General features: G+C 44.3%; 1 protein-coding gene across 1 annotated transcript; it reads right to left on the bottom strand.

Moving 5' to 3' along the window:
• Nucleotides 1-3,698: 3,698 nt before the first annotated feature.
• ZIM3 (zinc finger imprinted 3) lies at nucleotides 3,699-9,496 on the bottom strand. The gene is given in 10 exon segments (XM_072968860.1): nucleotides 3,699-3,901; nucleotides 3,904-4,330; nucleotides 4,333-4,618; nucleotides 4,620-4,677; nucleotides 4,680-4,712; nucleotides 4,779-4,932; nucleotides 5,197-5,209; nucleotides 6,975-7,038; nucleotides 7,511-7,634; nucleotides 9,482-9,496. Coding segments are annotated over 10 exon segments (1,377 nt in total).
• Between the last annotated feature and the right edge of the window lie 3,884 nt (nucleotides 9,497-13,380).

Genomic DNA, 13,380 nt, shown 5'->3' with positions numbered 1-13,380 from the left:
AGCCTTGCAAAACAATAGCTCCTTGTCTGTTGACAAATTATACTACAGGGATGCTGAACCATTAAAGACATTTCTGGACACAGTCTGTCAAAACGAATTCCAACCACCCATGAAACCTGATAGTGACTGGGGTGTTTTTGTCAGAAGGAAGACACAGGAGAAAATTGACAAAACTCCATTTTACAAAGTTTGTGACAAGCCAAGTCATGGATCCTCTAATACAGAAAAGAAAATGGAACATTATCCCCCAGAAGGTACCTTTGTTAATGTCAAAATCACCAATGCCAGGCAGAACAGGGCTACTAGAAAACCAAGGCGGGAAGAGGAAAAAATGCTATCATCTGGTCCTGAGATAAATGAGGGCTCCCTGAAAGAAAACAACCGTGTACTAAACAAGAAATTGAAGACAAACTCTTTTGAGCATATGAGCAGCAAAAGAAAGAAATCATTGCAATTACAAGATCAAAAAAAACATAGGAAAAGCACAGAAATTCGAAACGTGGACCTTCATGCAGGACTACTTCTGCTGAAAAGCCTAACTTAGATGAGACTGTTCTTTCAATCCAGGGTGTCTCTTCCAAAAGAAGTCTGGCATTTCCATCAGAACAGATACACAGCCATGATGGCCCAAGACGGAATGGACCCCAGGTGCCCGTGACACTCGCCCAGAACAAGTATGGCCAGGCTCCCCCAGTTTGGGAAACACTTGTTATGTGGATGCACGTTTACAGTCACTGTTTGCAATTCCATCATTTGCTGATCCTTCCTCATGCGGGGCGTCCCCTGGGAGAAAATCCCCTTTGACGCTCTTACGATTCGCTTGAGCCAGCGACTTGCTTTAAAGGACATTTTTAACATGCGGATCAAGGAGGAGTTACTTGTAAATATTAAAAGTGCCGTTTCAGGGACATTCTCTGGCAGCTTGCAGAGTGACGCTCGTGAGTTTTTAGGTTACTGTTTAGATCAGCTGAAAGCCAACATGGGAAACTTAAACACCACTTTACAGACTGAGTGAGAAACTGCGGATGAAAATTCCTCTCCACAGATGTATGCTGGTCATGATGCCGCCAAAACGCCTGTTTGTCCTGTTGTTGCTAATTTTGAGTTTGAATTGCAGCGCTCCGTTATTTGCAAAGCCTGTGGACAGCTTGCTCTGAAGAGAGAACCAAGTAATTATCTCTCTGTCAACCTACCCCAAGAACCAAAACTGATTCCTTTCTCCACTCAAAATTCTTTGATCTTTAGAGAGGAGGAACCTGAGCGTGACTGCAAGAACCGCAAGCACAAGGGCGCTGTCGCAGGCACAACTTCAGCGGGCTTCCGGGGGTCCTCAGCCTTCATCGGAAGCACTGTAGCTATAATGATGTTCGGTTGCGGTGGAAGATAACCAGCAGGTGGATATTCCCAGATGTCTAAGCTCGTCCTCTCATTGCAATGAGAGCACCAAACCACCTTTTCCCGTTGCCTGTAATGCACCAGGAGCCAAGAGGCGGATGTGGTGGTGACATTTCTCTCTATTCTGACCCACTTGCAAAATACTTACCTCCTGCTCCTGCAAATGAGGGCCTTTCAGTATACGGCTTAGCACCCAGGGAGGAAAGCCTACGTAAGTGGGGACAAATGCCGCACGGAATAGAAGTTGAGACTGTCTCCTGTCGCTTTGACCTTGTTTATGGGCTGAAATGTGTCTCTTAGCAAAAAACGCATGCTTGAAGTCTTAACCCCAGTGCCTCAGAGCGTGACTGTATCTGGAGACAGGGTCTTTACAGGGGTCCGTAAGTTTAACTGAGGTCAGTGAGGTGGGCCTCAATCCAATATTACTGGCTCTTTGTAAGAAGAGCAAACTTGGACGCAGACACACACAAAGGAAAGACAAAGGAAGGACGCAGAGAGAGGACGGGTGGCCCCCTACAAGCCAAGGAGAGAGGCCTGGAACAGATCCTCCCCTCGTGGGCTCAGAAAGGTTCCACCCTTCTGACGCCCTGACCGCAGACTTGCAGCCTCCAGGCCGTGCAGCAGTGCGCTGTCTCCTAAGCCGCCCAGCCCGCCCCTCCATGCGGCCTCCTAACGCCGGCAGGCATGCGGCGGGGCCTGAGTCGGTCGGTCTGACATCAGGGGACACGCCTAGAATTGAGCGGGTCGGAGTGGCTGCTGCTACCCAGCCCAGAGATGAAAAGTTAACGGAAGATGAGGCGAGACAGGTAAGGTTCAATCTCCTGAGGAACAAGGACTGGGCTCCCCCCACAAGACAAAGACCACTTAGCTCCTAGAAACACGGGCAGGTGGCAAAGGGGCCACAGGATGGGCACCTGAAGAAAGAAGCTGATGAAAACCAAGCATGAGCTCACACCCATGGGAGGAAGGAGGACTCGGGCCCAAGCATCACTTTTCCCTTGACAACGTCTTCTCTCTCAGTTCATCCATCTCACCCAAATGTCACTTCATTCTTATCTCTTTCCCCGACTCTGACATCTGTGGTGGGGTTTTGCTTGTTTGTTTGGTGTTTAAGTTTTCACCTCCCAGTTACAAGACATAAAGACGAGGTGGTAGTTGAACTCGGGGATGGGAGGGACTTTTCACTTTTCTGAAGGCTTTTCACTTCCCTGTTTGGGAAGAAGGTGAGCGTGTTTGGATTCAGATGAGGGACAGCTGTTATGATCTCAGGCAGGAAGGTGTTGTTTCTGCCATCATTTGGAATTCAAAGTTTGGAAGAGGCCCATCTTCAGGGCTAGACTGTGGAAGGGAGTATGGGAGAGATTTAATCTAACACCCATTTTGACCCTCTTCCAGCATGCCTTGTGTTGCAAAGACAGGATAGCTAAAAATGTTATTTTCAAGGCTACCTTGCACCCCAGGGTCCACACGCGGCCTTGGTTTTGCCGAGCAGACACGCACGTGTGAGACCTGGGAGTGAGACACCGCGCGGCAGGGAGCGGCAGGGATGCACACATCCCATGGACAGACTGGGTCCAGGAACCACGGTGCTCAGGAGGGCTGGAGCCAACCGTTCTGGCTTTTTTTTCTCCCACTCACCAAGTGAGAAAAATTGTCCCCACTTTCTGTTGGAAAACCAAGCGATGTGGGATGGGGGAAGAGACTGTTACAGTGAGAAATGTCTACTTGCACCTTTTTCTTTCCCAACTGTGTAGGCGTATCAGGTGTTTTCAGTATTTCTTCTGGGCTGCTAAATTTATTCATGTGACAGAACACGTTCCCAAATAAAACATACAGTCAATCCAGGGCCTATCACTGATACAGCACTAGGGGGTTACATTTTCTTCTGCGTGTTATCCCCAGTTTGTGAAAGTATTAACATTTTAAAAACGTGGATACCATAGTTCTTATTCACTAGAACAAAGCTTCCATGAGCAGTTTTGGCAACTTGGTTTACTGCCACACCTCCAATATTCAAAAAGAGTCCTTGGTATACAAAAGGCATTAAATAAATATTTGCTGAACAAGTAAGCTAAGTCAGGCTTCAAAGGAAAGACCATATCCTCACACTGCCCTCAGATAAAGCCTTCTTGCAGAGCATTTCAGTATGGATTCCTGGGTGACTGTTCCAGGCTAACCTGTAAGCAAAAACATTCCCATGTTTTTAAATTTTTTTAATGGAGGTACTGAGCCCAGGACCTCGTGCACGCTAAGCACACGCTCTACCCCTGAGCTGTACCCCCACACACAATATTCCCATATTTCTAATGTGTGTGGGGTTCCTGTCTGTTGTGGATTCTTCTCTGGTGTATAACAAGATGTGACTTGTCAAGGAAGGCTTCCCCACATTCAGAACACTCATAATGTTTTCGTCCAGTGTGGGGTTCTTCATGCAAACTGAGACTTAGCTTCCAGCTGAAGGGTTTTCCACACTCATTACACTCATAAGCTCTCTCCCCACTGTGAATTTTTGATGAGTACGAAGGTCTGACTTCTTGAAGAAAGCTTTCCCGCATCCAGTACATTCATAGGGTTTTTTCCCAGTATGGATTTTTCTGTGTTGAATGAGATTTTTCTTCTGGACGAAGGTGCTGTCACAGAGATGGCAAGCGTAAGCTCTCACCCTGGCATGAATTTTCTCGTGATCAGTGGCGTTTGATTTCTGGGAAAAGGCCTTTTTGCATACGCTACACTTACAGGATTTCTCTCCTGTGTGTGTTCTCTGGTGTTTCTCAAGATCTGACTTGTAAGTGAAAGCTTTTGCACAGTCATTACAGCTATAGGGTTTTTGTCCAGTGTGAATTTTTTTATGTTGACTGAAGGTTGAGCTGTGTTTAAACAACTTTCCGCATTCATCCCGTTCATAGGTTTTCTCTACACAATGAGAATTCTCGATACAAGTTTCATTTGATTAATGCAAGGTGACCTTCAGGGAAAGGTTGTCCCGCATGGTTTACATTCATAGGGTTTCTCTTCGGTGTGAGTTTTCTGTTGTTGAATGAGATTTGGCTTTTGCTTACAGACTTTTCCACATTCGTCGCATTTATAGGATTTTCCTTCTGCACCGGTTTTGTGATGTTTAGTGAGCCTACACCTCCCCCAAAATTCTCTTCCGCATTTATAACGTCCACAGGATTTCTCACCAGTCTGTGTCCTGGGTGACTTTGAAGGTACGATTTCAATGGGCATTACATAATTCTTTTGCTATAAACATGGATGGATTATTGCCAAGTACTTTTCTCTATTAGAAGAGTTATTTTTTGCATAGCTTTTCACATCTAAACTATGTTTCCAATGTTTTACAAATGGGTCACATTCAAGAAGTCTGAGTCTGGAAGGACCACCATCTGTGCTCGGCAGAAACATTTCTTCACGTCTGTCATGTTCAGTGCCTTTTTTCTCAGTCAGTATTTCCTTGTTGATCGATGCAACTTCTGTCTTGTGACTCTGCTTTGCATCCTGGAATCTCCAAATCTGCTCTTCCATGCCTGTCTTTTTCTAAAACAGAATACAAAGAAATGTCCTGTATGACTCTTTCCACTCACATGATCAAAATGAAATGTCACAAAGAAGCTATTAAAGGGATTGTTTTGGTTTCAGGTCTAATGTCTGTGGGGGAACTAAACTTACTGTAACCTTGCTGAGGAACGCTGATGGAGCGGACTCAACCTCAGGTGATGTTGATCAAGAATTATCAAAAACAGGACATCAGAGAAGCTCAGTCTAACAGCCAGCACAACTGGACAGCTGCTGGCTGCTTACAGAAGGTAGGACGCTGTGTAACGCGGTAGGTTCGGTCTCAGATAAGGAGAGCTTAACATCCTCTGTAGGGAGATAGTCATTTGCAGGCTCCCTGCAATGTGTGACTTCTGGGGTGTTTTTTCCTACATAATAAACTTAGCTAATTCTGTCTTTATGAACTGGCACGTCCCTTAGGGTCTCAGTATCTTGTATCCTCAACCTGTCCAAATAGAAAAGAAATCCCAAGGTCAGGGCTCTGCGAACTATAAACTATGCCTGGTGAAATTGTGAGCGGGAAATTTACCTGTGTGGGTACAAGTGACTCTGAAACGTATAAAAATTAATTTTAGAAAAGAAAATAATAAGCAAGCTGCCAAGGGAGGGAAAAAATAAGTATATAAAATTGGCAGGAGAAGAATTATAGGTAAACAGACTTGTAACGTTACTCTAAATTATCACAAATCAGATTGGATTTCACCAAGCACCTCCGAGCCAAAGAGGTCGACAAGACAGCTGTGGGGTGATCCTTAATGATCCCTTGTTGGCCTTTTCCCTTTATGTGGGTCTCCATATCCCGCAGAGACAGTACATTTCCTAAAAACTCTATTCCATTCGTGTCCCCGCATACATGGTCTTAAAGCTTCAGGCCACCTCAACCCAACCACGAAGACAACCACTGCTCTGACCTTCCCAGCAGCAAAATTCGGAATCAGACCTTTTAAAATTCCTTTTGCTATAGAGCACATGACTGAGACAACTTGTGAAATGTACATGACGTTTATAGATTAATACCAGCATTGCAGTCAGTGTTAAGCACCTGATGTTAATCACGGTACTACGATCACGTAAGAGAATGTCCTCGTTTTAACGAAAACACACTCAAGTACAGGGGGATTCACAGCTGAGCACACAGGGAGCAAGTGAGAGGCCAAGGATACTGAGAAGGAGATGAGAAAAAGTTCAACTGTAAAGGAAAACGCAGATTAAAATTAAAGAACATCGCTGTGTGTGAGGCGGGAAGCCCCATAAAAAGACCGGCAGGACCCCTAGGTAGGGCCACTGCTCTCCTCCCAGCACCGTCCGGTTCCCTGGCCCAGAGGCTCTATCTCACTTTTTGCCTCTAAAGCGACTAACTTACACCTAGAATTCTATTGGTTCCCTGAGCTCACTTCTGATTGGTTATTTCCTTCATTCCTGATTGGTTATTTCCTTCACTCCTGATTGGTTATTACTCTCACTCCTGATTGGTTGTTACGCTCACTTCTGATTGGTCCACTTTCCTAACTTCTGATTGGTCTATTTGTAGTACTTCATTTGCATGGAGCTCACTCCTGATTGGTCTATTTCTACAAAGCTTGTTCCTGGTTGGTCAACTTCTGTTGTACTTTATTTGCATATGATGTTGCAAAGTGTAAAATTGGCAGCTTATAAAGGCCTGTGTAACCCTACAGACAGCGTTCAGAGCTTGAAGTGTTTACTCGTGAGCGTCTACTGGAATAATAAGCCTAAGTTCTCCGACTTTGTGAGTGCTGCTTGGTCTCTCGCTGGGATACAGGTTGCTGTCACAGCTGAGCTGTGACACACTTTTCTGCAACATGTGGAACAAAACACCTGGAGGTTTCTTCCATTGTTAAAAAATAGAATCAGAAGCTTCTATGTGACTTTGGTCCAGTCAGGCGAAATAGCTTAGTAATTGAAAAACAACAACAACAAAAGAGAATTGGCTTCCATGTGACCTCGGCCCACACCCTCCTGGTTGGGCCCCTGGACTGCGGCCCCTCCGCGTTTCTGCTTCCTACGGCCACGGCTCCTCGCCGCGTTCCAACCGCACCATCACGTCCGGTGTGACGGCTTCCTCGCCGCCTCGTCGCGGAAGGTACAGCGCTTGATGTTGGCGCCTGTGAGCATTGTGTGTGGCGTTTGTTGTGAGTGTGGGGTGTTGCACGTCAACCTTTGGTGGAGGGTCGGTTGGGAAAGGCACATCTTCTAGGCGTGTCCAAGGGCAGTCAACCCAAAGATGGAAAGAAATGCTTTCTTTCTTTCCCCCCAGAGGGATGAAGCTTTTCCAAACATGAGGGCCAGGACCAAGGCGGAGGGAGAGGCACTCACAGATAGGAAGGAAGCCCCCCATCCTCAGGGTCCTTACACAACCGGAAACCTAGGGCGCCTTCAATTTAGCACACGTGCATCTCGCATGCCTCCAGTCCCAGTCCTGCCATGGACATACCCAAAGCAAAAAGCACCCAACAGCCAAAGCTGGTGAGCCTGGCAGGGTGAGTGTCACGGTGTTTGGGCCTCAGGTTTATGAGTTGTCCTGCCGGGAAGCCGTGCTCACCCACAGAGATCAGGTTGCTATAGTTCTCCCAGATCACGTCCCTGTACAGGTGCCCCTGTTCGGGGCTCAGCTGCTGCCATTCCTGGGTGAAGTCCACTGTGATGTCCTCAGAGGTCACTCTTCCCTGTAATGACAGGCTCCTAATCAGCAGAGAGCTGACCCTGAGGCCTGGGATACAGAAATGTCTTTACACTGAACCAACGTTGAGTTGCACATGTTACTCTCTGGGTGCTGTAGTCTGGTAGAAAATAAACAATACCTGAAATATCTTGCCAGTGAGTCAAGCCTCGGTGTTACTCATTCCTCTGCCATCTTTCTCTATCTTCCTGCAATCTGCTATCCAGTCCCATCAATTTTGCTTCCTAAATCTCTCTCAGACCTATCCTGTCGTTTCCATCTCCCCCACCGTTGTTCCATGCTGCCATCTTTGACTTAGAATAAGGCATTTGCATCCCACCTCTTCCAGCCGCGGCTAAGCTGACCCCTCCCGGAGCCCCCTGCGCTGCGGGTGGCAATGCAGTCTGGTGCAGCCACTGTGGAAAGCATTATGGAGAGTCCTCAAAAGACTATTTTAGACTTACCGTATGATCCAGCAATTTCACTTCTGGACATCTGTCCAGAGAAAACTCTAACTTGAAAAGATACATGCACCACAGTGTTCATGGCAGCACCATTTACAACAGTCAAGATGTGGAAGCAACCTACATGTCCATTGACAAATCACTGGATAAAGAAGTTGCGGTGTATTTATACCATGGGACACTACTGAGCCATAAAAAAGAAATACAATAATGCCATTTGCAGCAGCATGGATGGACCTGGAGATTGTCATACTAAGTGAAATAAGCCAAAAAGAGAAGGAAAAATGCCATATGATATCACTTATATGTGAAATCTAGAAAGAAAAAATGACACGAATGAATTTATTTACAAAGCAGACTAACAGACACCGAAGACAAACTTATGGTTACCAAAAGGGAAAGGAGGAGGAGAAGGATAAACTAAGAGTTTGGGATTAGCAGATACAAACTGCCATATATAAAATAAACAACCAGGGATAGCAGAGGGAACTATATTCAATACCTTGTAATGGCCTACAATGAAAAAGGAGTATATATACATGTATAACTGAATCACTATGCTGTACACCAGAGGTTAACACAACATTGCAAATCAACTGTACTTCAATAAATAAATTAACTGACCCCTTCGAATCTATTTTTCACAGCATGGAGACTGGACAGCGGCAATCCCCCCCACCCCAAATTTAGTGGCTTTCCTTGCTTTGGAGAAATAGAACCCCTCATTCACATGGATCCCAGCGTCTGACACCATCTGATGGATTCCAACCCAATGTCTGGGTCACTCCATGCACCCCTCAGTGTCTCTGCTCCAGCCACAGTGGGCTTGTATCAGCATTTTACTGTCAGAGCTCTGGAAATCACACTTGTAAAACCAGATGTTTGCTAGCAACAAAAAATCTTTTTGCATCTAAGAGTTTGTATGTGTCCTCTGTAAATTTTTGAAATTTATTTTATTTTTAATTTTGGGGGGTAATTAGGTATGTATGTATGTATGTATTTTAATGGAGGTAGTGGGGATTGAACCCAGGACTTCTAAGCATGCTTTCTAGCACTGAGCTAAACCCACCCCTGGTAAGTAAATTTTTAAATAAAAAAATTTAAAAAGTAGATTGGGGTAATACATACACGGTACTGTTATGTCTGGAGTTTAGCAACAGATCAGGTGTGTGAGGGTGGTGGTCAAGAGATGCTGTCATTTTACTTGAAATGCTTTAGTTTTGATAGGAAAGGAAAAAATCAGAGTGATACCTTTTAATAAAGGTATGGAAGGAAGGAAGGTAGAAGGAAAATACGCCAAAATGTTAGCAGAGGTTAATCCTGAGCAGTGGGAACACGGGTGACATGCTTGTTTGGGAGGAGGATTTGGATTTTTTTTAAAAAATCTTACCTGGACATTGTTCATTTCCTGTTTGTTTTGAGCCAGGACAGTCTTGGGAAGGAAGATCTGAGGAAAAAGCACCACGAGTGAGCCCTCAGGCAAACTGTGGGCGCTGGCTGGTAATGACTGGTTAACGCTGATTACGAGGGAAGCCACACAGGGGTGGGACAATAAAATTCTCTCAATTTTATTGTACACCTAAAACTGCTCTAAAAACTCTTAGAAAATCAAAAGACCGTCCTACTCCCAGACATTTTTGTAAAAATTCTTGAAAAAATCTTGGGTCAAAAAGGCAGTTAAGGGGGAAGGTCTAGCTCAGTGGCAGAGCGGGTGCCTAGCATGCATGCACAAGGTCCGGGGTTCAATCCCCAGTGCCTCTGCTAAAAATAAGTAAATAAAAACCTAATTATCTCCCCCATCAAAAACTTTTTTAAATAAATAAAATTTTAAAAGGCAGTTAATTACCTAAATGAAGAATCATTCTAAAGCAAAATGCACATGGTATTTTTTAAGTGTTCAAGTACTGTTTCTCTGGAAACTACTGAAGAAGCCAAGAAACAAAATGAGGTAGTAAACCAAGATGGAGGGTTCCAGAAAACGGGATTCAACGTGGACGGCCAGGCAAGGGGAGGCCCTGGGACAAGCCCGGGCAGTAAGGAGTCCGCAGGGGCACGGAAGCCTCCAGGAATAAATATTGAGGAGAGAAGATTACTCTACCTGGAGACAGATATGATGTTAATGTGTCACATAAGAGATAAACTGAGAAAAAGAGAAATGGAAGTTCACCTGCACCTTTGAAATGCGCCTGTGCCAAGACTATGAGGCAAACAAGGACGGCCTCAACGAGAGCACAGAGAACAGAGCTGAGGGTGGCCAGGGGCCAGCGGTGCTGGGGATCTGAGGCTCCCGAAAGCATTTTGAACGTCCTGGGAGCACCACTTTCTAACACGAAAACTTAAAACTCCAAGGTACAAATGAAAAAGACTTCCAAGAAGAAAACAGAATAGCCTACCTCCAGTGGAATCTGGTGAAAAGTTTCCTGTTGGTTCCCACCGCCTCTGATCGCTTCTTGGGTGGATTGGCCATGAAAAGACGTATGAACTGAAAAGCTAAGTTACCCATCAGAATAAATTTAACCAGCCCCTGCCCACCTCATCCCAATGTGTAATCCAGTTAGGAAACCATAGACAGCACTCATATCCCGTCAGAAGCAGTGAGGCCCACCTATGCTAATCCTGTCCGACCTCTTCAACAACAATTTCCATAAAACCTAATGAACTCCAAGAAAAATTACAGTTTTAGAAACATTTTTCTAATCTGGCCAACTTATTTCCAATGGAAATTTTTTAAATTACGTGCAAGTGAAAATCTTTCATCCTAAAGGAAATAATAAAAAATGTCAGTCTTTATCCAAATGACTGAAGTCCCAATGAAATAGATTAAAACTAAAAAAACAAGAAAAGTTTGTAAGAGGTTGTATTCTTTAATCTCCTCAACATTGGTTTTCAGTGTTTTTTAAAAAGTCAGAAAACTGAAATATTTTAAACTATCAGAAGCTTTGATGTAAAAATAAAAGTCAAAAATGCCATTGTATGCTGGGGAGGCTGTAGAGAAAAGGGAACCCTCCTACGCTGCTGGTGGGAATGCAGTCTGGTGCAGCCACTGCGGAAAACAGTATGGAGATTCCTCAAAAGACAAGAAATAGACTTACTATATGACCCAGGAATCCTGCTCCTGGCATATATGTGGCTAAAACTCTAACTTAAAAAGATACCTGCACCCCAATGTTCATAGCAGCACTATTTACAATAGTCAAGACATGGAAGCAACCTAAATGTCCATCAACAGATGACTGGATAAAGAACCTGTGATATAGTTACACAATGGAATACTACTCAGCCATAAAAAAGAATTTAAAAAAGAATAAAATAATGCCATTTGCAGGAACATGGATGGACCTAAAGGTGATCATACTAAGACAGAAAGGCAAATATATGATATGACTTATATGTGGAATATTAAAAAATGACACAATGAACATATTTACAAAACAGAAACAGACTCAACAGACATAGAAAACAAACTTTTTTGTGAGGGAGGGTATAACTCAGTGGTAGAGCTCATGCTTAGCATGCATGAGGTCCTGGGTTCAGTCCCCAGTACCTCCATTATAAATAAATAAATATATAAATTTAATTACCTCCCCCTCCCCCCAAAAATGTTAAAACAAGCAAACTTATGGTTCCCAGAGGGGAAAGAGGGGAGGTAGGGATAAATTGGGAGTTTGGAATTGGCAGATACAAACTACTATATATAAAATAGATAAACAACAAGGTCCTACTGCATAGCACAGGGAACAATATTCAGTGGCTTTTGCAGTAACCTGTAATGAAAAAGAAAAATATATATATAATTGAATCACTATACTGTACACCAGAAACTAACCCAATATTGTAAATCAACTATATTTCAATAAAATAAAATAAAATTTTAAAATACCATTTTATCTTCATAAGCTTCCTTTGCTTCTGGTTGCAAACTACTAGCAAAGTGAAAACGGTTTACTTGGAATTGCTTCAGTCAGCCGACAACAGTGGTGTGAACTTGGGCTCACAGAGGAGGAAGTGCCCTTCAGGCTTGAGGGGGTGGGGGGGCGGGGGTGTGTTCTCCAACAGCAAGGGCTTCTCAGCTGTCCTGACACTTCAAAATCTCAACATGAGACCGACATGCCAGGGAGGCCCCACACTCGTCTGGGTCTTGAATTTAAATACTTGTTACAAAACCTCTGCCTGGACATAGCGACTTTCCGGAACGGAATGTCGAACTGAGTCCTGAAAGATCACACCAGACTCTGTGTGGTAGCCTGCAAGGCACTTGATCTCCTCCCAAACACATCTGGAAATGGATATTATTTAAATGACCTGACTAGAAAGGGGAGGGACGAATGGGGAAAACACAGAAGATTTTTAACGCAGTTGTCACAAACGTACTGCTCTGGTCGGGATGCGGATAATGGGGCAGGGTGTGCACGTGTCGGGGTGTATGGGGGAGCCATACCTTCCTCTCAATTTTGCTGTGAACCTAAAACCTTTCTTAAAATAGTAGTCTTAAAGAAAAAAGGACGTCCCTGCACACACTCATAGACAGCCACGCTTCTGATTTTTGTCAACATGGCTTTGCTCTGCGTGTCCTTACACTTGGTGTGAATGGAGTTGTGCAGTACGTTCTCCATTACATCTGCCTGCTTTCGCTCAACGTAAAGGTTTTGAGGTCTATCCATATTGAAATATGTATTAGAAATTTGTTCTTTTAGCTACTAAGTCCTATACATATTGCATAAGTACAGCAAATCTGTTTATCCATTCTCCTCTTGACAATTGAGTTATTTCCAGTATTTGATTATTATATATAAAGCAAAATAAACATGCTTAAGCAAAAAAAAAAAAAGACCTGATTCTGTCAGTCAGCCCCTATTGAGGGGAGAGGGAGTAAAATCAAAGAAAATCTTTCCATCATTCTCCCCCCCCCCCAACAGTGGTAAAGGCAAGAATTTGTATGAGAAAGTTGCTTTAATCATCCTGCAAAACTGTTAGGACGTGGGATTGAAGTTAGTGTTAGCGGAGAGAATTTCTTAAGATGAATGGTTTTGTTACTGATCCAGGTCCTTAGATTCCTTAATAAAAACTGATCAGAGGCCAGACAAGAAGTTCAGGCAAGGCTTTACTGGGACACGTGCTGCAGCACCCAGTTGCAGAAACAAGTAACATGTTCCCTTGCTCGCTCTCCAAGGAGGGCGGGCTGGGTCCTTAGATGGTGTGAGGGTCGGGGTGGCTTTGGTTGTGAGCCCACTCTCCTGGCGGGGCTGCGTGCAGGGATTGTGCACAGTACTCTGCTTTGCTCCCAGCACC

This window comes from Vicugna pacos, chromosome 9, assembly GCF_048564905.1.
Source record: "Vicugna pacos chromosome 9, VicPac4, whole genome shotgun sequence".
In the NCBI taxonomy this organism is placed as follows: Eukaryota; Metazoa; Chordata; class Mammalia; order Artiodactyla; family Camelidae; genus Vicugna; species Vicugna pacos.
The sequence above is the reverse complement of the archived record's forward strand: the minus strand, read 5'-3'. Positions and strand labels throughout refer to the sequence as shown.